This window comes from Ooceraea biroi, chromosome 4 (assembly GCF_003672135.1).
Source record: "Ooceraea biroi isolate clonal line C1 chromosome 4, Obir_v5.4, whole genome shotgun sequence".
NCBI lineage: Eukaryota > Metazoa > Arthropoda > Insecta > Hymenoptera > Formicidae > Ooceraea > Ooceraea biroi.
The window spans coordinates 14,123,653-14,150,526 of NC_039509.1; the positions used below are offsets into that span (position 1 = coordinate 14,123,653).

A 26,874-nucleotide genomic window follows, 5' to 3' on the forward strand; every position below is an offset into this window, starting at 1 on the left:
GAATTTTAACATAATAGTAGTCTACAATTTTATAATCAATGGAAGAACCATTAAGAAACAATCTTACTCAACGCACTGTGTAAATATAAAATGCAGACATTTTTTTTAAACAAATATTTCTTAATAGAAAATCCATAAGAACTGTATAAAATAAATTAGGAAAAACTGTTGTGCATTTTAATATTGTTAGTTGCATCAGATATTTAAAGTCCATACGATGTTCAGTTTTCATTAGCTATTTAAAATTTCCGCGATTTTCGTTAATCCTCAAAACGGGAAGAGAAAGAAATTTGCCACCATGAACCATTTCCATTCTCGTCCTGCGAAAGATGCATGCATGCGTTCCTGAGAGTACCGAGGATCGAGAAAGAAATTTGTAAGTTTCATAAGTTTCGATCTGAATATTTCACGTCGAGTATTCTTGAAAGATCATGCGTTCGAGACTACTGGTCGTCGCGAGATCTCCCATTTTGGTTCCGCAAAAAATGCATGCATCCGTCTAGGAGTGCTAAAATTCCGCCATAACGCGATCCACTACGTTACGCTCTACGGTTAAACGCCGCGGAAAACTTCCGCCCAGATCATACGTTCGTACGAGGTTCCCGGTCGTGCCGGGCGACATCGATGATCGAGCTGCACGCGGCCGAGAAACCATCCGCGGGCTTACGGCTCGCCCTCGAGACATCCTGCCATCGTTCCCGCGCACGTTCGCGGCTCGCTCGTTCGCGGTGGACGCGCGGCGCGACCTACCACGGTGCAGCCAAGATGGCGTTCACGGAGCGCAGTACGCCGTCGGGCAGGAGCGCGTGAGAAAAAAATGTTACGGGGTGCCGTGACGACCGTTGACGCTTCGCGCGGGATGTTCGCGTGAGGTGCGGGACCTCGGTCCTTGGAAGTGCGCTCGGGAGTGCGTGCGCGTGGCCGCCGAGACATCCGACGTTAACCTAAGTGCGGCGAGCGCGGGGTACGGCGGTACGTTGCGGCGCGGCGCGGTGCGGAACGGTGCGGTGCGGCGCTGCGGGGACGAGATCTCCTCGGCTGCTGCAGCTGGCATGGAAGCGACCCGGCCGAACGGCCGAGCTCGCTGGACGTGACGAGGCGGCACCGGGACCTCGCCCGGCTACGGGGAACTCGAGAGCGAGATGAGACGCGACGCCCGGCTATGGCGTCCGTCGTGAATGCGTGATTGTTGGCTGGGCGACGGATCGAGGGAGAGGAAAGAAACGGGAGACGAGGAAAGGCGCCGAGATGCGTCCACGACGACGCTGATAGAAAACTACCTGCAAGCGTTCGAAACGCCACGTGAATAGTGTGAACGAACGTTTTCATCCGTCTCGTCGCTCCTTGCGCCTTCCGCCTTCCTTGCCCACACGTTTGACAGTTATCATCGTCATTCGCCGTGGATTGCTCCGGACGGTACGCGAGTTGAATCGCGAGTGAGATGCCACGGTTGTTTACAGACGATTTGCTTCCACGAGGCTCTGCGCCTCGACCGACTCTATTGTTCAGCGGACAATGTGGTCAATTGGCCTTTAGGAAGTTGTGAGAGAATATTCTGTCGGATAGGAAGTCGTGAGTGCTCTGTATTAAGCTTCTCTGAGGACAGGTTGGGTTTAGTGGTATCTCGTGACAGCTACGCTTGTATGCTTTTGGTGTTCCATAGATTAGATAGACATGACTGCTACCAGCACATCTGAATAAAAATTTTTACATTTCAGTAAATATCATGAGCTAGAATATCATTTGTCAGATGTTGCTATGCATATTAAAGAGCACTGAGAGATTACAAAATTTTCCTGTAAGCTGATTTTGCTAGATAAACAGATTTCTTACTGCATACTTTAATACTAACGAGCTCTTTATTTTCTGTAATCTTGATTATATCTGGAATATTTTATTGATGTATGTAATGTATTTTTTTATATTAGATTACTAAAATTGAGGAAGAACTATTAATACAGATTGTTAGAGCATTTTTCTAATTTATCGAAGAAAAATACATGTGTCAAAGTTTATTGTACATTCATGCAAGTGTATCGCTGTTATATATGTTTTTATCTGAAATTAATTAAATATTGATAGTATTAACATCTTTTAAAATCTTTTCATAAAATCAGGCTACTAGTTGGCATTTTACTTCCTGTTAGGAGATAGCATGATGTTTCTAGTTGATAATCCGCTTCATAATATTTTACAAACTAACAATAAAAATACATTTATTATTACAGAAAGGATAGTGAATGATGAATGAACGATATAAAGAAATAGGTGTTACTATTGTGTCCAAAAGTATCAACACATTCCATGATACGATATATCAGTAAGATATAGATCCTGATTTAATGGACTTTGGACACAACATGTCTAATAGTTTGGACAGTTTTCTGACACGCATTGGGGACGTCACAATTGAACGCGTGACACCGCGCGGTGGTAAACCTGGTGAAACAAGTGTAATGACAAGCGAGACTGTAACAAGTGCAAACATGAACGCAGAACCACAGGCGGCTAACGACGAGAGTTCGGACGAATCGAGCGGTGAAACGACAGACGGAGAGCACGAGAAGAAACTTGATGCTTTGCAGTCTGAAGAAATAGAAGAAATACGTTCCGAGGGCTCGGGAGACGATATGGATCTGGACGAGACGATCGATTCGCAAATCGGTGTGAGAGTAGAGTCGGAGAGACAGCAACATAATCCGTCCCAAGAGGAGGATGATGAGGAACCAGTTAACATTCTGGACACCTTACCGCTCGAAGGTTCGTGAGAACAATGATCTCGGAAAATTTGTAGTAATTAATTTGATGTTACATTTCATAGAATAATAAAGTAACGTCTCTTCTTCTAATTATAATCTAGATAATTTGGATTTTCTATCCATCTATAATTAAAAATTACTTAATTAATAAAATATGAACTTCATGTCAAAATAAAATTCATTATTTTATATCTTAATAGTATAAATTATAAAATAATTATAGCATAATTATAATAAATAGCTATTTTATTACTAAAATAATCTTTATCGTATTATTAATGTATTTGAGTAATTTTATTACTATAATTACTTATATATAATGTATTCTAATAATTTTATTTTTATTTTATCAAAAGGAGCACCTATAGAAGGTCAAGAAGTATCCGAAGCCGACTTATTAGGGAAGCCAATATCAAAAGATTCGGATGACGAAAGTATGGATAACGAGAATGAGAAAGCAGATGGACAATCTGGCGACGAGGAAGGCAGTGACAGTAAGAAGAGGCACATTGATTCTGAGCATTCGGAAAGCTCAAAGAAGAAAGCGAAAAAGGAGGACGGTGCCGCTGAAAGTAGCAATTCAGAATGCGAATTGAAATCGGAGAAGAAACTAGCCAACATGCGAAGAAATATTCGGGAAGTGATGGACGAGACACAACTGGATGAGGCCACCCTGTCTGCCCAGAGGCAAGAAATGGAGCGTCTCAGACGAGTACAGGAGCAACAGAGAATTATCCGTGAGGTACAGCGTCAGATAGCAATCAATCGACAAAACAAGTCGCAGACACGCGTTATAAGTCTCTTGCAGGGTAAACAGAATCAAGCTGGTGCCACCACGATCTCACAGTCGACTTCTTCGTTGCCATCGTCATCGACGACATCGTCGACTCAGGTCCGTCTGCCGAACACCGTGCTCCTGAAAGTAAACTCCGGGCTCGGCGCTGGTGCTGGCACACAGACCGTTCAAACATCCAGCGGAATGCAAGCGGGTCACATGCAAAGGAGATCGGTGGACGGAACGATGCGCTGGCAGAAAGGCAGAGGCGGTTACCAGGGCGTACAGACGTCTATCTCGCGTGTTCCGAATCGCTCCGGCGCGCCGAACTTGCTGCAGCAGAGGATTCGCATGATGACGCCGTCCGTGAGTATATCACCGGTGGTGCCTAAAAAGGAACCGATGGACCGGGCTGATTATTATTCTGATTCTGAGATATCCGATATGGAAACCGAAGAGATGATACGCAGCGAGAAGCAATTGCATGCCACGCGGAAAACGCTGGGAGTGACCAAGTATCAGAAATCAGCCAAAGGCAAGGACGTCGTGACGATATCCAGCACAAGCGAGAGCTCGGATGACGACTGCATAGTGCTGAGCGATCCCAGTGGCGAGGAGGAAACCGACACCGAGGACGATCCATCCAATTCTGGTATGCACACCAACGATCGATATAACGTTCCAGACGAGAATGGTCGGGTGCTGATCAATGTGGGTCATCCCGAAACCGAACCGGATGTATACTTGGCACCACAGGTGGCCCGCATCATCAAGCCACATCAAATTGGTGGCATACGTTTCCTTTTTGACAATATCATTGAGACCATCGAGAGATATAAAACCAGCAGTGGTTTTGGTTGCATTCTTGCCCATAGCATGGGCCTGGGAAAAACCCTTCAAGTCGCCAGCTTCTGCGATATTTTTTTTCGTTGCACTACTGCCAAGACCGTTCTCTGTATTATGCCAATAAACACACTGCAGAATTGGCTAGCGGAGTTCAACATGTGGTTACCGTACGAAGATCCGGCTGTAACCGCCGAGAAGCAGACTAAGGCGAACATCAAGGTGGAACCTGGCACGGACATGAAGCACGAGGTAAAGGAGGAAAGTTGCGGCAATCAGAGCGATATCTCCAATATTTCACAGCCGCTCAGCACAGAATCCGCGCACCGTTTTGGTCAAGACATGGCCACCGCGTCGCAACAATCGATGAACATCATGCCGGAGAATCATTCCTATACGAATCCCCATCATGGCTACGAGCAGCGCGGTATGATGCCAGGCTACATGCAGAATCCTGTCATGATGAATAAGAATATCGCCGAGTCGCATACATCACACATGCCGCCAACCTATCACCAGGGCGAGATGCCGCAGAATCCGTTATATGGCGCGAATCCGAATCCACTTCCTAGTTTCTCCGATCCGATGAAGTCGGATCCGGTGAATTGTCACAGCATACCACCCAGACAAAACATAGCGGGGCCAAAGTTTGGCATGGGGAGCCAAACCGCTAGCGTTATGTATCCCGGCATCGAAAATCGGGCGCAGGGTGATCCTATGTATTCCGACATGGACAATCGAAATGCCCCAGTGATGTATCCGGATATGGGTCATAATCATCATCCTGCTCCGATGTACCCTAACTATGCCAACGCTCCTGGTACTTTTGCCAATTATGGCAGCCAGACCAATCCGCAGGAACTGGAACCAGAATTGAAGAAGGAAAACATTCTATCGGGAGGAATGCCACCTCGAAATATGGAGATAAACGTGAAGAAAGAACCTGAGGAAATGATCAAGAAAGAGGAGGGTACGTCGACAAAGGAGGAATTAACTGAGGAAAAGAAAGAAATGGTGGAGAAGGTGAAAACACCGTACAGCGTGGACACGTCCATCGGCATGGAGGTACGTCCGAGACACTTTCACTTGCACATCTTAAATGATTCACATAAAACTATGACAGCGAGAGCAAAAGTGATTCAGGAGTGGCAGACAAACGGTGGCGTGTTGCTGATCGGCTACGAGTTGTACAGGCAATTGTCTCTGAAAAAGCCTAATAAAGCGAAACGAAAGCGAGGCCAACCCTTCAAAGATACGGTGGACGTGGAAGAGGAAGATAAAAATAAGGGCCTGTTAGACGATATGCATACGGCTCTAGTGAATCCTGGACCAGATCTGGTAATTTGTGACGAGGGTCATCGGATCAAGAACTCTCACGCGAGCATCAGCATGGCGTTGAAGCAGATGCGCACGAAACGCAGGATTGTGTTAACCGGTTATCCACTGCAAAATAATCTCTTGGAGTACTGGTGTATGGTGGATTTCGTACGGCCCAATTATCTGGGCACGAAGAGCGAATTTTGCAACATGTTTGAGAGGCCGATACAGAATGGCCAATGTATAGATTCGACACCACAAGATATACGACTAATGCGTTACCGTGCGCACGTGTTGCACGCGCTGCTGGAGGGCTTTGTACAAAGAAGATCTCACTCCGTGTTGCAGATGTCATTGCCACGCAAAGAAGAATACATTCTCCTCGTCAGAATGACATCTCATCAACGTAAATTATACGATACGTTCATGAATCAAGTGGTGAAGACACGAGCCGTGCCGAATCCGTTAAAAGCGTTTGCTGTGTGTTGTAAGATTTGGAACCACCCGGACATCTTGTATCATTTCCTTCGCAAACGCCAGGCAAACGAAGAGGATGACTTGGATCTAGAGGAGACGATTGGAGAGAAAACTACGTCAGGCGGCAAAAAATCCAAGGCTCGCCAGACAAAAGGCGAGTCCAGAAAGGGCAAAAAGGCGAGTACGACGATCAAGAACAAACCCGCGGCCAGTGTACAACCGAATGCATCCTCTTCGTCATCTAGTAACGATAACGTAGAGGCTGAAAACGCGCACAATACTCCGAAGCAAAATAATTACACCAACTATCAGATGCCGGTTTCTAACTCGGGATATACTAATTCCATGCCGCAAACAACTTATCCTTCTCACGGGTATCAGAATTATCGGCCAAATGATCAAAGCACGTACTACAGGAACGATAATAATAATCACGGAGAATATAACAATGGAGAATTCTATAATAATCAGGGACAGCAGAGATACGGTAACCAACCGTTTCAATCGTATACTCAAACATCGAGCTATAATACATCGCAAGGATATTCCAATCAGTCGCAAAGTTACATACAGTCGAACGAGCAGTCTGTGAATCATTCTCAGAGATACGGCACCACGTCAACCGGTTCGGAGTTTAGATCAGATCAGAATCAAGGAAACAATTACGAGAGACCCGGAATGTTTCCGCGACAAAACTATCCTTATCAAGATCAGCAACGCAATTACCCGCCGAATTTGAATCAAGGGCCTAGCAATTACCAACCTCAAGCCTCAAATCAACCTTCCTTCCAGACTCAAATACCTAATCAATCCGCGAACATGCCGATGCAGGATTACTCGTCGTATAGCGCAAATCAAAATCAGAATTACGCAACGGCACCGGCTCAGGCGAATCCAATGTATCCAAGGAACGACGCACAACCGATACAGAATTCGACGATGGGATACTCTACGTCTCAAGGTCAGCAGAGTCAACCGCCGGCGCCTCAAGCTCAAACTGCCGGCTACATGCCACCGCAACACGGTCAGAATACATCACCTGGTCAAAACCGAGGCTTCTCGCCGAACCAACAGAATCAGAATCTGAGTTTACAGAATCAGTCTCACTCGTACACCACTCAACAACCACAAGCCGTACCTCTTCAGGGTCAGACGCACAGTTTTCAGACGCAAATGAATCCGACCCCTCCGCAAACTCCGCATACGTTCAATCAGCAATCGACTCCGATGCCGCAAACCCCGTCTCATGGTTACATGCAGCCGAATCAACCGGCTCAAGGATCTATACCGCAAAATCCGATGCGTGGCTACACTCCGGCACCGCAGAATCAGATGAACGTGGCGCAAAATCAGCTCAATTATCCGACTAATCAGCCCGCGCAAAATGTTAACGCGCAGAGTCAAACGCATAGATACCCACCGGAACAACAAAGCCCAGCACCGAATTCGCAGAATGCAGTTCATGGATATAGCCATCATATAGTACCTCAACCCGCAGCTTCCAATCAGGCAGCACCGTATCCTCAGCAGAATCAGCAGAATCCGGCAGTATCGCCGTCAAATCAACCTCATTCTGGTTATCCATCGAATCATTCGGGTCCGAGTGCTATGCCGCAGACCTCTGCTCATCGATACGGTGCTTCGCAACAGATGCAGATGGCCCAGAATCAGCCCATGACATATCCACCGAATCAGCAACAACCAAATCCGTCACTGGGTCCAAACGATCAAGTCTATCCCCGGCCGGATGCCTCGGCTGTGTCGCAGCAAACACAAGCTTACGCACCGACGACGAGCGAATTTTCGAATGATCGTTCGGGTAATAATACCGCTGGGAATCCTGGCAGCAACTACACCGCCAATCAACCGCAAACGCAAAACCCCGTCATGCCGAATTATCCATCGGACAGCTCGCATCAGAGTCCCACAGCGGTCGGGCAGATAAAGAGCGCAGATGATCCTTACTGGCAACGCAATTATCCACAGACATTTCGACCGGATCAGCAATGCAATGATTCGTATTTCAGGGATCAGATGCCCGGGGTGAATCGTTATCAGAACAATTACTTCCCGCCGCAGAATTATCCGAACCAGTCGTACAACTACTCGACTGGTCACGGCTCGGATATGAACGCTCGACCTGACGAATCCAAGCCTTCGCAGCAACCTGGCGCTCATCCCCCTAGTGCTCCGCTGTGCGACAAGAGCAAAGATATGACGTCTAGCATCGGTGTACAGAGCCAACCGATGCATCAAAGTAATCTCACCGGCGCGCCGAATTACGCCGCATCGGAATCAAATCGTCAGAGTACGGCGACTCCTGCGCCTAGACCGGGACAAGGAATTAATTCAGCGCATAGTCCTCGATTGAATCAAAGCGAATTGTCGAAGGAGGACGAGAGAGAAAAGGAGGATTCGTTGGAAAAAGAAAAGGAGGACAAATCTGATGATGAAATTCTCACGAAGGACGAAGAGAAGGATTGTAAAAGTTCTCCTAGCGCAAAAGAAGATCCTGGAATTCCTTACGATTGGGTATGTTAATATATTATTAAGATATATTTCATGTTATATAATAATTAAAAGAATTTAATTTATAAAACTCACTATTATTAAAAAGTTTTCTAAATATTATTTTCGTAATTCTGTAATGTGCGAAATTTTGTTACAGGCGGTAGAATTGATGAAGAATTACGTACCCGGATTAATAGACGCATCTGCAAAAATGACAATCTTCTTGTGCATCCTGGAGGAAGCTATTACACTAGGGGATCGTGTACTCACATTCTCACAATCGCTGTTTACCTTGAATCTCATAGAAGACTTTTTAGCACGAAACAGCTTAAAATATCCGGACGGGCAGACTGATGCTTGGATAAAAAACGTGAATTACTGCAGACTAGATGGTAGCACCAGTGCGTTAGAGCGAGAGAAATTAATCAACGAATTCAATAACAATCCAAAAATCCATCTATTTCTTGTTTCAACTCGAGCTGGTTCGCTAGGTATCAATCTCGTTGGTGCAAATCGTGCAATTGTATTCGACGCTTCGTGGAATCCTTGTCACGATACGCAAGCCGTGTGCAGAATTTATAGATACGGTCAGCGAAAGCCATGCTTCGTTTACCGATTGGTCACTGATAACTGTCTGGAGAGGAAGATTTATGATCGACAGATCAGTAAGCAGGGCATGGCGGATCGCGTGGTGGATCAGTGCAATCCCGACGCGCATCTTTCACTGAAAGAGGCAACGACGTTGTCTTGGGATTGGGAAGAAGACAGTCAAGTGCAGGACTTCTCGCAGACCAAAGACAGTTACACGGATGAAGTTATGCACTGCTTATTGGAACGCCATTCCTCGTTGCTTACTAAACAACCGTTTCATCACGAGAGCTTGCTCGTGGATCGGAAGGATAAGAAACTGAGTCAAGCTGAGAAACGATTGGCTCGTCGCGGTTATGAACTTGAGAAGATGGCGGCTAATTGTTCGAGGCCAAGTTATAATTACGTTCCGGGAAATACGGCTACGCGAGGTACGGTTCATATCTAACGAAGAAATTCTATTAAAAAACTAAATAACGTAATTATATCTTACACGTTGTGATTATATTTATTTCAGCAGGTGGATTACAAATCAGAGCAATTCGCGGCAGTGACGGAAGCACCACGCCAAAGCCAGTTGCATCCGTCAGGCCTATGCAGCAACGAGGTGCTGAAGGATTAAGTCCGCGTGGTGTAACTGGCAGTAGGTGGATTCCGGCGGAAGTATGGCAACGACAAGGAATGAGCGCGCAAGAAATGACATTACCGTTGGATGTGGTAATACCGACTAATTCCCCAGACAAAGGAAGTATTGTTCTGAAAGCCGGTCAACGAGTAATGGTGCTGAAGAGTCCGAAAGGCATTTATATGCAACTTGAATCTGGCAAAATTATAGCGATTCGCACCGCGCTCAAATTGAATCAGCAAAAGCGAGAGGAAGAGCCAAAGAAGGGTGAGTTATACATGGTTGATTCTGTTTTTCTTTTTTATTATTATTTGCATTATAAATTTTTCGTAATTCAATATCTCGTGTCTTTGCAGGCATTTCGTCGATAATACAGAGAAGTTCCAAACCCGAGGTTAGCTTCCCGTTGCGAAACAATTCTGCTATTTCCATAATACCCAAATCATCGTCAAGTAATCAGACCAGCAATCGGCCTCTCAATAAACCATCACCCAGTCCGGGTTACAAGCCGTTCGGTGACAAGGAAGTCTCCAAAAGACCGAAACCGGTCGCTACAGCGACCGCTAAACCTTATTTGAGTCAAGTAAACTTAACCAACCAAGTTTCCTTATCGAGACTACCTAAAGTCAAGCAAGAGCCGATGGATCATTCCACGCTTGGCGACAACTCTAACTCATCCGATGGTCAAGTGAGAACTGAACAACGAGTTGAGGAGGTTAGGCTGGAAGATGTGGTCGCTGAAGTAAGTTCGAACACCGAGTACAGTCCCTCTCACACTCGGACTACCAACTCGGACACGGACACATCCCTGCCAAAATCCTCCGAGGAAGGCACTCAAGTCTACACGTCTGACACCCTGGCGCAGGGTGTCCAAACACAACATGATCAGACGGAATCAGAATTGCCATCGACTGCCGACAAACAATGTTCACCGGCGGAGAAAGAGCCTCCAAAATCTGACGCTCTAATGAACTATAATCGGTCCTTCCATAGCCAAACGGAGAAGCGAGAAGGTTCCAGTGATGACATCATTATCGAAGAGTCATCACAGGTAACATCACAAATGACGCAGCAGGTGACACCGCAAATACCACCGCAAGCTGCAACGCAGACGTATACAACTACTCCTGAACCGATATCATCTTTGTTGACGTCGCAGCCGGTACCGTCAACCATGTCTGTACCATCAGCTATGTCGAGTATGCCGTCAGGTATCCCAGTATCTTCGAGCATGCCTTCGAACATGCCATCAAGCATACCGTCGAATATGCCATCGAGCATATCATTGAACATGCCGTCAAGTATACCATCAAGTATGCCGGTACCATCGAGCATGCCGATACCATCAAGTATATCAGTACCGTCGAGTATGCCGGTTCCGTCAAGTGTGCCGGTACCATCGAGTATGCCAGTTTCATCGAGCATGCCGATACCATCCACGCCTGTCAGAGGACCGGAGACACCTAAAAGTATCGCCGATTCGCAAGCTGTTTCATCAACCGCCTCCGTATGCACCAGTACCAATATTACGTCCCTGAAGAGCACCGAGCCGACGACCGCGAGCATACGGGACAATATGGTCCAAGGTGATCCGACACCGAGCGTTCCTCAAGGGTATCCTTATGCTCAGTATCCTAGGTACTACGACTACAGCGATCCGCGGTCTCGCTCGCTGTCCAATCCCTACGGCACTTATTTCCCCGGTGTGCCGCCGCACACGGCAAATCCCAGCAGCAGACTGCCAGTAGATACGACAAAGCCACAGCCGGATTTGGGAAAGCCTATCGACGAAAGAAACGTGATGAATGTGCCTACCGCTTACTCTTCTCAAGTACCGAGCATTACTGCCAAAACGCTGACGAACAACTCCACCGCGACCGAATCCAAGGGCACGGACACTACAGCAGTCACCACCACGGTGGCCTCTTCGAGCAGAGACGAGGCCACGCACATACCCACCGCATTCAGCCATCCCACTAGCACGCGGTATCCGGGGCCGTATCCGCCGGGCCCGTACGATCCATATTCGCAGCACTATCCACCGGCGCCCGGTTCCTCCGCAGCTTATCCCCCAGGTGGTAAGTTTCGCACAAGTATAAGAGAAAGATTTTCTTCACTTGTACGTATCAAATTTATTTTAGCAGATTTCCTTTGATCTTGAAAATTTTTATTTTTGCTTTTCTTGCGTTGATATATATATTTGAACAATTTATATGTGTGTATCTTTTTGTTGAACGAAAAGTAATATTAAAATAATATTGAAATTATATAATCCGTAGGAGCACCCGGTTATTCGGCATACGGTGGACCAAGTTACAACACTGATTACGCTCGTATGTACTCTGCGTTCCACGGTCCGCCACCCCCAACAGATCCTTACATGCACAGAGGGTATGCTCCTCCTTCCTCGCATCCTTCTAATTATTATCCACCATTTCCACATCCACCGCCACCCTATCCCAATTATCCCTTCTTATCGCCGTATCCGAATCCAAACATGTCCAGCGAGCCCCAACCACCTGCTCAGTAGGAAAGACGCGGCTGAGAGTAACCCTTGATTAAGGATCGTGGTATAGCCATCGTCAAGGCTTTGAAACGTCAAAGCCGCGGTTCCGAAGCTTAATAGACTGAAGCTGTAAAACGCGCGACGTCAATGTAAATATTTAGTCACAGGTATTGAAATATTAAGAAGATATTTGAGAAGTATTCGAGTGCTTCGTTATGTTCGTAACAAGAAAAGTATAGGGAGGTGAGCGTGATCTCGCTGTTAATATTGAACCGTGCAATTTGTTGAGACGTTCAGAATATTTTAACTCTCTTGATCGCCAATGATGTTTCGCGAATGCGTTTGTTCACTAGTTAACTTCACCGTGAAACGTAGAGTGGTACGATCACTCCTTTATTTGATCCCCCAGTCTCATAGAGGCCGAGTGTCAAGTGAGATTTGTTATGCTTAGACACTATGTGATTTTAGATTGAAATACGTTTGCGTGTACCGTAGTCACGTTTAATTGCGTTTCTCGCGAGTTTTTCTACTTTTTGTACTTGTGCAGCGTCTTTTGTCAGATTAACCTTTCGCCAACAGCGAACCTCTTAACTTTAGAACCGATAAGTTTATTGACACGTATGACTCTGGAAAGATTGAAGGAGGAGTAAATTGTACCATTCGAATGAATGAAGGAAGAGGAGCGCTGTATACTATCATTTAGCTTCACGCGCGTTACGTTCAGCGACTTGGCTCATTTTTACATTGTCTATGTAACGAAGAAGGTGGAGTTTTATCCGGCTAGGATAAAATTTTCGTTTCAAAGATGATCGACGATGATGAACGTCTATGATACATTTCCAATTTGCATCATCTCATAGAGAATCGGATTTAAAGAGATAACAAAATAAATAAGAAAAATTAACTAAAGGATTTTAGATTTATATTCTTTTACAAATTCAATTGTATAATTAATCAACAACATTTTACAGATGTGTTGAAATTTATTGCTTAAGCAATCGAAATTTATGGTACGGTTAAGTTTTTTCTCTTTCCTGTGACTTAGTATGTTGCTGCAACAGCGAAATCTTTTATGACAAATTTTTGTATTTTTGTAAATGAGTTTGTAATTAATCATGAATGATAAAGTAAAAGTAATGGACATTGCAAGCTATATGGATGTTATTGAGACTATACTATGAAATGCAGATGTTTAATTAAGGAATCTATACGTGTATGTTAGAATCTACTGTCAAGTTTAGATTTATACTGTCACGCAAGGTTCTATTTTATTGTATGATGTACTTTATATATTTTAAAGATATATTTGACTGTTACGCGATTTGTGACGATTCAATAAATTTAAAGTACATACATACAAAAAAATATATATATAATTTTTTTGTACTCATCTTTTGTAAATTTTTTAAATCGAGTTATGACTTAAGGATGATTTAATTTTTCAAAAAGATTTCAGAATGAGAGTAAATCATAAAGTTTGCATTGTGCATTATTTCTCCGTTTAAATAATCTAATGTTTCGAACGCGCATCATCGTCTCTTTTTTTTTCTTATCGAGCGCCGAAATCGGTTGCTATTCATGTCGTAGCGTGCGTTACGCCGCGTCTACGTGTCATCTTGTATCTTTCTTCGTACATACATTACATTTACACGCATAACATACATACATGCAGTATTCATCTGGAACATTTTAGCAGCCAGTAAACAGTCTACAGCATCCCTAGCAAGTTGTATATGGACGTATTATACTTTTAAACGTTACGATTTTCGAAATACAATAGGTACTCTTAGTAGAACGTAGGATTGTTGTTAATTAGGATGTCTTACAATAAAAAAAAAAATGAATCCACTATCTCGGACGGCGTAGTGTAAAAATAGGGAGAGCCATGATTTTCAGGAGCGACTCGGAACTGTGATATTTTTATTATAATCTCGTGTCGAATTCGCACTGTCCGGAATCGAAGTCGCCGACGTTGATTTCGCGGGAATTTCGCGAAGAGGTCCGGTGTTCCTCGGCCCGCCTTCGCGACGCACGGTCGAAATTGTTGCATTTACGTTAGTGTAAGTCACAATTGGGTGCACGAGATGGATAATCCATTTTTCCAAGTGGACACAGAGGCGCGCACGGACTTATCATGGTGCTCCCTGTAAAATATTATATAGACCAGCGGTATTCAACCCCTCCATCGATGATTCTGAAAGTATCCCTTTCGGAGCTTTGCGTTGCTGAAAGATATTTTATTTTGTAGAGCTTGTACTTCTGAGAGCATTTTTTTTATCTCTAATAAACTTTTATAAAACTTTTTTATATATCGTCCTACTATTCTATATTTCTCTATTATATTCTATATTTTTTTGTGTCACCATGTGCATTTATGAGAGTTCTTTTTCATATTTTAACGTAAGCAAAACTTATATAACTCAAGATTACAGTCTTGAAATATTCATTTTTACCACCTTCGCGCGTACTTGCCAAAGCATTGTTTTTAGAAATCCGCGTCCTCGGAGTTTCTAGAACGCGGATCAGTTCGACGCTCTTCCGAGAGTACTCCAGGTTGAATACCTCTGATTATAGACAAATTATTCTAGCGAGATAAGCATTCATGCTGGATATATAATTAGTACATCGTATCTTCGTGGCGATCCTCGTTGTCGTCCGTTTGTTGCGCGAAGAGACGCGATGTCTCGCGTTCACTTGGGACGCGTTGCGTCCGCACGTTTCGTAGGTTCTAAGTGTACAGGTGTTATGTTAACGCAACGTTCGTGTAAGTTGTGCAATCCCTTGCAAACGGACGACAGCGAGCTCGCGACATGGAAATAAAACGCGCGCGAGATGCGAGCCGCCTGTTCCGAAAGCGATGCGGATCTCGGTTGCGGTTGAAGCACGACATTCACATCCCGCGTTTAGTGCCAAATGTGGTTGTTAAGTTTTGCATTATGTAACATAAAGATTACGCTTAATGTTACCGTACACCGAGGATTATATCGCTGCATCTAGCCCTAAATGCGGTAGCCCGATTTTGAGTTTTACTCGTGCATCTTATGAAAATGATATTTTACATTATAAGGATTGTATGCGTCAATCAATTAACATTATTACTTAGCACTGGATGTGGCTCGTGAATGTAAATTGATGACCTGATATTTTCGCAACATTTAATGGTAAATGTGGTGAGATGAGGACGGAGGGGACACGGGCTAATTAATTGAGATGTGAATGTTAAATGTGCATTCTAGTAAAACTTTTATGACAGATCCGTACCATTCTTAGAACAAGCGGTTCATATATTTACGGGAAAGAAGCATTATTTCATCTCTGTTATAGCTTTTTTGCCATTTACATACCTGTAAATACTTACATTTCATATTTTTATTTATTATTATACATGATCCATTATCGCTTTTTTTTCGATGTCAGAGTATTGCTCTTATGTAAAATAAATTGTTTACACTGACGAGAAGATTGTTTTGATTATGCTATTGTTATGCAGAGCGAGAGAGAAAGCGATAGAGAAAGATGAGAGTCCACGTAATTTTGTTTTTTACGGCATTCATTTTTATATCTGACCAAAACGACTCATGAACCAGTATTTTCGTCGTCTAATGCTAAATGTGGCTATCTAATTCTAATAGAGTTGTTTTTGTTAAACAAATCCTCATTTCAACTCAACGCATATATTTGCAGTTAAAGTGGATAACTCATGCAATTCTACACTTGTATAGAAAGTTTTAGGAACGGAGGATTAAAATTCAATGTGCGAAAAGATACATATGTTGAATTTTTCCCGATCATTTCGAAGATTTAATTGTATAATACAAAATAAAATGATGAACTGAGCATTAGATAGCCGCTTTTAGTGTACGGCTAGAATACATGCTGCAGTGCACGTGTAAATGCTTAGTATCATAAGGAATGATTATGTGTATAAAGAACAGTATGAGTTTCATCTAATCAGTACGAGAAATCTGTCTTTCAGACCGAAAATCCTGCGTCAATAAGACTTTTGCGATACAACTCTTCGATTTGCGCATTTTAGGACAACTAAATACATGTTACATGCAAAGCTGGGTTTATTAGAAAGTTATAATAAATTTGCCAGCGGAGGAATAACAATTGCTCTCGTGTGTCGCAAATTTCTTTTTTCTTTTTTTACAAATTTCACATATTCATTACGATTTTTGTATAAACCAGTTGTGGTGTACGCAAGAGAAGATGAGATGATTAATAGAATAAAATAAAAGTATTCGATATTAAACGAGCTTGTTTTTTGTTAAAGTCAAACGAGAGGGACATTATTTAGATGATTTTTATATAATTTATTGCAGTTTATTTTATACGTTTGTTTTAAAGCATATAATATTTTTAAACTAAGCAGTGAAAAGTAATTCACGCGCGTACGTACGTCAGTTAGTACTCATGCCTACAAAATTACAATGGATTTCATTACAATGTTGAGCAATCATGAGTTACTGAGTTTTTGAAAAAAATTAGTTATATTAAATAGTCTTAATCTTTGTTATCGCTCGAAAAAGTGACATGGAAAATAATAATATGACATAGGAAATAAGTAAAGCAAAGATTTCTAACGTTGCTCTTAGCAACAGTTTTGAATGTATTTTAAAGTATTAAAAACTGTTAATGTTTAACACAATTGCTTTGTATCTATCGTATCTATCGGTGAATAACTAATAATAGATAGATACATTAGTGAATGGAACGCAATGCGTAGACAATAAGTTAACTGAAATGTTAAGAGCGATTGTTACAGAGTTAATTAATATTTTACATCGGTGACATTAAATGTTCTAATCGTTCTAATCAAGATTTTGTCAATTTGAATTTCCCGCGTGAAGGCAGATTCTAACCTCACTCAGTAGCGTATGAATTTAACCACGTCTCCGGGTGTTCCGAATAACCTAAAAATCTCGGTGGAGCCGCATGGCACGCATATCGTGAACGTGCACCGCGCATCCACTTTCACGGCGAGTGCAGATGCTTAGACGCGCTTTGCATCAGGTCGCGAGTAGGTTAGCGACATACGGCTTGTCCAAGCACGTTCCACTCGCGAGACCGCCCGTCAGAAACGTCACGTCCACCGTTAGCCTGCTCGATTTCAGCCGGTGGGGCACCAAGAAGGCAAACAGAAAGGTGAAGATCGCCCTCGCGCTCGATATGAATCCTGAAGTCGAAGCAGCTCTGGCGCCGCTCCGGGCGAGCGTCAAGGAACAAGTGAGTCCATATGGATGCAAAGTAGAAATTGATCACTGAATTGACGAAGAGGGTTCATAGTACTGTTAATGCTAAGTTTTTAACAGAATCCTGATTGAGGGTAGAACGCTGATTAATTTTATAAATTAACATGAATATGAACGTTTTGAAAATTATTGTAATATATGCAGACACTATGTATAAACTTCTTTGAATCATAAAATTAACCCAGATTACAGTATCACTTGACAAATGAATGATTAACGAGGTCAGATGTTTTGCAATTACATGATAACTTTCTCGTTGATCATGTGCACTAAGCAGATGAGACTGCTCGAGAAATGTGTCGTAGAGAATGGTACAGAAAGTATTTTATCATCTTTTTCTTCTTCAGATAGCTATTATCCTTTTGTTAAATGTAACTGAGATATGACTTGTTTTTTCTAGGGTGACTATGTACGGAAACTGAAATCTGACGGTGCTCCGGAGTTAGACATCAAAAAGGCCGTGGCAGAATTGAAACTGCGCAAGAAAGTACTGGAAGACAAAGAGCTGCTTCTTGCGTCTGACAATGTGACCTTCGATAGAGCAAGAATGGAGGATCTCTTGAAGCGTAGATTCTTCCTGGACCAATCCTTTGCGATTTATGGTGGTATTACCGGCCAATACGACTTCGGGCCTATGGGCTGCTCGTTGAAGACGAACCTGATAAATGCCTGGCGGAGCTTCTTCGTGCTGGAGGAACAGATGCTGGAAGTCGATTGCTCCATTCTGACACCCGAGCCCGTGCTGAAGGCATCCGGCCATGTGGAAAGATTCGCTGATCTGATGGTGAAGGATACGAAAACTGGCGAGTGCTTCCGGTTGGATCATCTGATTAAGGCGCACCTAGAAAAGATAATCTGCGATAAGAAAACGGACGAGCAAACGCGCGAGGAATGCAGAGACATCATTATCAAGCTGGACGGCATGACGAGGGATGAAATGGCCGGGATTTTATTAAAGTATAAGATGAAATCACCCGTTTCCGGTAACGATCTAACGGAACCGATAGAATTCAACCTGATGTTCGGCACGCAAATTGGCCCAACGGGCCTCGTCAAGGGTTTCCTGAGACCGGAGACGGCGCAAGGTATCTTCGTGAACTTCAAGAGATTGCTAGCGTTCAATCAGGAACGATTGCCTTTCGCTGCGGCTCAGATCGGCAACGCATTCAGGAACGAGATCTCGCCGCGGTCAGGCCTGATACGCGTCCGTGAGTTCACTATGGCGGAGATCGAGCACTTCTGCGATCCGAACGACAAGAGTCATCCGAAATTCGAGACAGTGAAGGACATGAGCATGCTGCTGTACTCGGCTTGCAATCAGATGGATGGCAAGAGCGCGCAGCGTATCACCATAGGCCAAGCCGTCTCGTCCGGCCTCGTGGCGAACGAGACCCTGGGTTATTTCATGGCCAGGATTCATCAGTTTCTGCTGAAAGTCGGCATTGACCCGGCTCGTCTGCGCTTCCGTCAGCACATGAGTAACGAAATGGCGCATTATGCCTGCGACTGCTGGGACGCTGAATGCCTGACCTCTTATGGATGGATAGAGTGCGTGGGATGCGCGGACCGATCAGCGTACGATCTAACACAGCACACCAAGGCTACCGGCGTGAAGTTGGTGGCGGAGAAGAAGCTACCTGCCCCGAAAACGGTGGGCGTCTGCGAGATCGTGCCGAACAAGGTGCTAATCGGCAAAACGTTCAAGAAGGACAGCAAAGCCGTTCAGGACACGCTGGCGGCGTTAGGCGAGAATGAGATCGTGTCTTTGGAAAAATCACTTAACGCGAACGGAGGGCACGAGCTGACGCTGTCCAATGATACCGTCGTGAGGATCACTAAAGAGATGATAGAGGTGAAGCGTTATCAGAAGACTGTCCATGTCGAGGAGATTATACCGTCGGTGATTGAGCCCTCCTTCGGAGTCGGTCGTATCATGTACGCCCTGTTCGAGCATAACTTCCGTGCCAGGGAAGGCGATGAGAAGAGGACGTACTTTGCTCTGCCGCCGGTAGTAGCACCGTTGAAGTGCTCGGTGTTACCGCTCAGCGGCAACGATGAATTTGTGCCTTTTGTAAAAAAATTATGTGAGTAAGAAACAACTGAATATAATTCTAACGTTATTCTTACAAACTTGGAAATCGATATTTTTGAAATGAATCAATGATTATAATAATGATAATCAATTCTGCTAAAATGCATCTAGTGAAGTTAATTAATAATTAATGTACTGCAGCACAAGATCTTACAAGAGCGGATGTCTCGCACAAAGTGGATGATTCGTCCGGTAGCATAGGACGCAGATATGCACGTACTGACGAAATAGCAATACCATTCGGCATTACCATTGATTTCGATACTCTGAAGATGCCTCACAGCGCAACTCTTAGAGACAGAGACAGCATGGGTCAAGTCAGAATAAACGTACGTATAAATTTCTAGTTATTAATTATAAGATCTACAAAATGCTTGAAATTCTTGTTACAGTGTTTAAATTGTCAATAATTTTGAAGAAAATAATATTTTCTTTTATAATTATTATTTTTGATATGATGAAATATTTAATCGTAGCTGGATGAGCTGCCCAATGTTGTCAGAGACCTTTCCTATGGAAGGACCACTTGGACGGAAGTAGAAGCGAAGTATCCCAAATTCGAACAGCAGGAGTCAACGGAACCATGAAGAGAAAGTAGATAGACCTGGGAATAATTTATTTGTACTATATAAATGTATACTACGAAGCATTTTTATACATTCAATTTGCCTGCCAGTGAAGACGTAATTTGCATTTAATTCCGTTGTTTCCAATAACCTGTCAATTAAAAGATTTAATCTTGTGATTCTTTACAGTGAGTTTTGAAATTTCTGTAATATGCAGTTATGCAAAGAATAATTTCAAGAATTAAATTTTTATTGTTATACAAATTATTTCCAACTTTCCAATTTATTGGCATGACACTCCAATCATTGTTTTTACTCATTCACGAGTTCTTATGAAATATGTAAGTAATAAAGATCTGTTCGTTTGTAATTTCTTTTTATTCCGAATCGATTTTTAAAGTTAAAAGTAAACCAAATATTAATATAGATAATAAAAGATCATTGAGATAATTAAATTATATATATTTAATAAATTGACGCATTATTATTAGAAGCACGATACTTGTACGAATAATTGATTAATTATATTAATATAAAATCTATTAAAAAAGCGGATCTGTTCTGCTGTGTGAAGTTTGCGTTATTTCAATTAACCAGCATAAGTGAAAACCAATCATATCGTTCGAATTCGAACCGAGTTCTGTACTGCGTTATTGATAGATATGTTCAGTTGGTACGGACGGTAACGGACATGGCGCGCGTGAGAAATTGTCCGTAAAAAATCTACGTGAAAATTTCATCTAAAAGTGTAATCTGTCTATTGAATTACGATATATAACATATCGCGAGTGAAAGTGCATTAATAGTTTCTAAACAGTACCGATAATATGTGCAATAAAGATAACTTTACGTATACGAGCTAGCTAAACGGCGCATCACAAGATTCAAGTAAGTTGAACAATCGTATCATAATAATAAAAGATAATTAATACAAATCGGATAAATATAAGATGTTATTAGTACGAAAGAATTATTAAAGACATTTATGTGAATAACATGAATAATTGTATTGGTATTACATCACAATGAATGCGTTCTACTGCATGAAGTTTGCAAAATTTGAATTAGCCAGCCAGTGATAGGAGAGAACGTGAAAACCAATCACAATTAATGTTCGAGTCGCATTCGATATATTATCGACTACGTTCAGTTGGTACAAGCGGTAACGAATATGGCGCGCGCGAATAAAATTTTCTGTGAATGAACAATCTGTATGAAAATTCTGTATAAAAGTGCAATCCAGTAATTATATCGATTGAATTACAATGTGTAATGTATCGTGAGTGAAAGTGTATTGATATTTTCCAATTACCATCGATGATTTACGCGAGAAACGTACCCAGATAGCCAAGTCTGCCGAAAGCAGATGATGCCAACTATCTGCTATCAACTATTGCCAGCCAAAAGACAACAAATTTGATACAGAAGTTATTATTAACGATTAATTCGACAAATTGGTGCCAGAAATGTAACAGAGCTTGCTCACAAAATCTAAGAACAGATTGGCGGCAGAAACCGAGCAGAATCTGCAAACATGGCTTGAAGTCGGATTGTCGACAGGAACCGAGCAAGATTTGCGCACGCGGAATCTAACGGCAGATTGGCAGCAGAAACCGAGCAAGATCTGCGCGCGCGGAATCTAACGGCAGATTGGCAGCAGAAACCGAACAGGATCTGCAGCTTTTGACAGTATTCAAATTTACACGGCTATGAATGTGTTTTCGCTCCGCACCGCTATGCGGTGCACGCGTCGAGTTCTTACTCGATGTTAAGATTTAGCCTAACAGTTATATAAGTTAATATACGCGCCTTGGCATGATAATATTAATTTTTCTGAAAATTTTTGCACTTGCGGCACAGAGGCTCCCATGGACAACGTCCATGTATTGGGTCGTCCGGAAAGTTCGTGCCGATTTCGAAGGAAAATTCAAAGGCAACATTTTTTTATGTCGATAAATATTTATTGACTTATGTATGCACCGTTTTGTTTCACAACCTTTGTCCATCTTTCACGCAACTGGAAGATTCCATTCTCCCAGAACTTCTTAGGTTTCTCGGCGAAAAACTCCTCAAGGTGGTTTTTTATGTCGATCAAAGAATTGAAGTTCTTGCCGCTAAGAGAATTTTGCAAAGACCTAAATAAGTGAAAGTCTGAAGGTGCAATGTCTGGTGAATACGGTGGGTGAGGTAGCACATCCCAGCCAAACTCCAACAATTTTTGTCGGGTAGTCGAAGAAACATGAGGTCTGGCATTGTCCTGATGGAACACGACGCCCTTCCTATTAGCTAATTCTGGACGTTTTTCCTGAATCGCTGTCTTTAATTCGTCCAGTTGCGAGCAGTACTTATCTGCATTTATCGTTTGGTTGTGTGGTAGGAGCTCATAATATAGGATTCCTTTCCAATCCCACCAGACACAGAGCATGACTTTTTTTGGATGAAGGCCGGCTTTCGGAGTGGTTAATGCTGGTTCATTTCGCTTATCCCAGGATCTTTTTCGTTCTACATTGTTGTAAATGATCCATTTTTCGTCACCCGTCACTAATTGCTTCAAAAATGGTACGTTTTCGTTGCGCTTGTACAGCGAGTCGCAGATGGAAATGCGATCCATTAAATTTTTTCGGTCAAATTATGCGGAACCCATACATAATAGCGACTTACGTAACCAAGCTTCACTACATGATCGTGGACAGTGGTTTTCGATATTTTCAGTATCTCTGCTAATTCACGTGTCGTGTAGCGTGGGTTATTCTCGATCAGTGTCTTGATTTGGTCATCATCAGTAGTAGAGGGTCTGCCCGAGCGTTCTTGGTCTTTAAGGTTAAAATCACCAGCTCTAAACTTAGCGAACCACTTACGTACGGTTCTTTCAGCTAAAGCGCCTTCTCCGTAAACAGAACATATCGAATTTGTTGCTTGTGAGGCATTTTTGCCTTTCCGGTAATAGAAAAGCATCAAGTGTCTAAAATGTTCTTTGTTTTCTTCCATCTTCAAAAGAGTACAAAATTGACACGAATCAATTTATCTCAAACAACTTTTTTCCTAAAGATGCGTTGAAATGTCACCTTTAAGTATATGTATATAAATCGTATGTTTTCAATAACATTGATATATTCAGACATGTAACAACGCCATCTATTAAAAATCGGCACGAACTTTCCGGACGACCCAATAGTTCACGCACGCCACGAGCAATCTGAAGTTCGAAAGCAAAATTCGGACTTCAGATTAGAATAAATTAACAATAAGAGAGAGATTATGCAACGAACTGTCAGAAAGACACATCGAGCCAAATGTACTTTAATTTAACAAACAAATGCGTTCTTTTAACAATTTATAGTGTGTTAAGAGTAAACACATGCTTTAATATATCGTAAATATGAATGGCCAAAAGCTGCAGATTCTGTTCGGTTTCTGCCGTCAATCTGCCGTCAGATGTTAACAGATCCTGCTCGGTTTCTGCCGCCAATCTGCTGTCAGAGTCTGTTAGCAGGCTCTGCTGGCAGATCACTATCCTAACGCGGACATAACGGATGCCAATTTGCTATCAACTTCTGCAGTAATCTGTTGCCAATCTGCTGGCAGATTGCACACATTTTGCTTACTGGGGTAAGTTGCGTACGAATTCTGCGGACGAAGGAATCATGGAACGCCATAGCGGTAAGTCGATCTAACCAACGTTCGTTCGAATTTGCACGAAGTGCAAATCAGAGTCCATTGCGAATAACTTCCAGTAAATTGTGAGATAAATGTTGAAATGCATAAGTATGAACGAAATCCAATCCTGCGAGGTTAACTTATCTCGCACGATCGTTTTCTCGTTTTCGCGCATATTATTTTATGCGCACGGCAACCGCGCTGCATTCTTGCGCACTGTTGCTCGTGTCGGATCAAAAGATCTCGTGGAGGCACGAAAGCGGAAGGAAGAGAGGACGAGATGAGAAACAGAGAGCCCTTCGTGGGTGCGGGCCCAATTATCCACAGTGGCTCTCGAAAACGAAAAAGAAAGACGCGTCCCTAGGCGGTAAAGAGGACGGAGGCTTCGAAATTTTTCTCTTCTTTCTCTTTCTCCGTCTGCCAACAAACGTCCGCGGGAACGTAGCGAATCGATTCTTCCCGACTCGTTTGCAAGTTGTTCTGCGAATGGCATTTCGCGAACTGCTGTGCGTTATCCCGCTTTTATTCGTGAACTCGTGTGGGCACAAGATAGAAATGCATCTTATCGCGCGATATTTTTAAAGCGGTCTAAAACACCCAATTGCTTTGCACTTAACGGTCCAAAACTACCTTCCTAATTGAAGGAAACATTTTTCTAACAGCTTTTTTTTATTATAGAAGGTCTTGGAATAGAAATGACAGAACAGAATTAATTTTAATTCTTTCCTAACAAAAATCCTCTTTTCTCTCTTTTATATCGGTAGATTTATTATAATAGTTATCTAGTCCTGATATAATGATGTCTCTATAAATCAAATCAGTAGCTGTATTCTTGGCACTAGGTTACGAAAACATAATTGCTTCGTCGCCGGAGCGATTCCGGTGCAGAACCCATCCAGAGAGTCAATATGCCAGTATTTCTTTTTTCTCTCGTGCCCAGGTTTTTCCTTTTCGTCGCTATTTTTTGTTCGTTCTCATTTAGTCACAATCCGTTGATGTGACCTGCTGAATTACGACTTTTGTCGATGCCAGCGATCCCAAAAATAGGTTCACCAGGAAGAGCTTCTATTTATGTCGTGGCAAGTCTATATATTATTACTTTTACAGACATCTACAAAGTATCTCGGAATATGCTCCTATTTTAACCTAATCATCCAACTATAGCGGAAATACAATTAAGTGAGGAAAAATATCTTCGAAACCGATAATACTGATAATTTTAAATCGAGACAATTATCGATAGTTATGAAGAGATATTAATTGAGAATTTTAATAATTTAAAGTAAAGTTAAGTTAAAGATACAATTCCAAATCCATCAGTTTTCAATTGAATAATATTACTATTTATCAGAATTATAATGTTTAACACAAACGGGAGAGAAATTATAATTAATAATAAAATATTCTGGATTTTAAATCTTTTAGCATTTCTCTGTCTATCGATATTTTATATAATCAAATTTCATAAAGGAATAAAATGTTTAATTAAATTTAATTATATATATAAATTTAATTAAACATTTTATTCCTTTATGAAATTTGATTATATAAAATATCGATAGACAGAGAAATGCTAAAAGATTTAAAATCCAGAAATTTTATTACTAATTATAATTTCTCTTCCGTTTGTGTTAAACATTATAATTCTGATAAATAGTAAATATCCAACAAATCGTTGTTTAAGTGAAATTAATCTTGCCAACAAATTCATAACTGAAATAAAATGTGGTAACGTATAAGTACTCTGCATAACTCGCTTTATAGTTCTCGTGAAAACACTTACTGGAGCATAGTTAAGGAGTACGCATTCGTAAAGGAAAAATCACTTGGTCGATGTAACTCTCTCGAATAGTCTCTAACTCTTGTTCCCCACCTTCTCGCCTATCCGCTTTTCGTGGTGGCTTTTAACTGCTTGTGCGTGGGAGAACGAAGGTCTTCTAGATGTTCGCAGACGGGTTGTTAGCATGCGAAAAATCCCACCGACTTTCCTGTTTCACAAGTTTTAATTGGTGCAGCGTAATGCATTTGTACGACATATTATGAGGCAGTGTGCACATTATTAATTGCAAGTTCATCTACAGGGCGGTACAGAAGACGGCAAGGATGCATTTGTTAATTAAGTAGTATCAACTCCTTGACGACAATCTGAACAATTTATATATATATATATAATTAATATTAAATATATTCTAACAATTAATTATTGAATCAAATTAATTTGTCATTGAATTAATCAATATTATTATTATGTGTATCCATATTAACTATTTTATTATATTATTTATTATATTATTTATTACTAAGACGTAAAACTTTTCATTTTTATGACTTCCATTATACATGTGCATGAACATTTCCAAAATATGCAAAGTTTTTCTCAGTGCACCCTATATACATATGTATTGAAAAGCAGATCTTCCTTGCACCACATTCGCTACTCAGGTTTTAATTGCGTCGCGTAATGCATTTATACAACACATTATGAGACGTTGTGCACATTAGTATGCTCCTAATTGGTTACCTTAAAGTGAAAATTAGCCGAGAAATATTTGTTATTACCCGCGGAAAGATGTCTTAAATAGCTTTTGGTCGAGTGCCACACCTCTTTATCAACCGTATTCAATTAAAATTCAGATTCAGATTAAAATTTAATCATTATCGAACGAATAATGTCAATTTAGAGGTATAATTACACAGCAGGATAAGTGAGAAACACTGTCAATATGGCTATTTAAATTTTTATACAACATATTTTATAACACGTTTAATTCTTCTTATGTAAATATAAATATTTCTGGAAAAAACAAGAGCGTTGACAAACTATTATAAATAAAACAAAGTTACTACCGAATTATAAGAGAGTTGGATTAACAAAACATGAAAACATGCTTCTGATCTTCTTT

The 26,874-nt window shown here is 41.9% G+C and overlaps 2 protein-coding genes across 4 annotated transcripts; both read left to right on the forward strand.

The window, feature by feature from the left end:
* Positions 1 to 77: 77 nt before the first annotated feature.
* LOC105278219 lies at positions 78 to 15,858 on the forward strand. 2 transcript variants are annotated; one of them, XM_011337138.3, is made up of 7 exons: positions 78 to 1,606; positions 2,229 to 2,760; positions 3,116 to 8,703; positions 8,840 to 9,701; positions 9,788 to 10,162; positions 10,252 to 11,973; positions 12,175 to 15,858. In XM_011337138.3, exons 2-7 carry the CDS (start codon positions 2,343 to 2,345, stop codon positions 12,423 to 12,425), a joined length of 9,216 nt encoding a protein of 3,071 aa, XP_011335440.2. In that variant the 5' UTR covers positions 78 to 1,606; positions 2,229 to 2,342; the 3' UTR covers positions 12,426 to 15,858. The 2 variants fall into 2 exon arrangements, with proteins under 2 accessions (XP_011335440.2, XP_011335449.2); XM_011337147.3 differs by having other exon boundaries at positions 78 to 1,572.
* An 892-nt stretch (positions 15,859 to 16,750) lies between these two features.
* On the forward strand, positions 16,751 to 20,684 carry LOC105278210 (glycine--tRNA ligase). Of its 2 annotated transcripts, none has more exons than XM_011337113.2 (4): positions 16,751 to 17,630; positions 18,057 to 19,740; positions 19,890 to 20,077; positions 20,225 to 20,684. In XM_011337113.2, the coding sequence occupies exons 1-4, from the start codon at positions 17,394 to 17,396 to the stop codon at positions 20,333 to 20,335; spliced, it is 2,220 nt and encodes a 739-aa protein (XP_011335415.1). In that variant the 5' UTR covers positions 16,751 to 17,393; the 3' UTR covers positions 20,336 to 20,684. The 2 variants fall into 2 exon arrangements, with proteins under 2 accessions (XP_011335415.1, XP_011335425.1); XM_011337123.3 differs by lacking the exon at positions 16,751 to 17,630 and adding an exon at positions 17,697 to 17,967.
* The last annotated feature ends 6,190 nt before the right edge of the window (positions 20,685 to 26,874 follow it).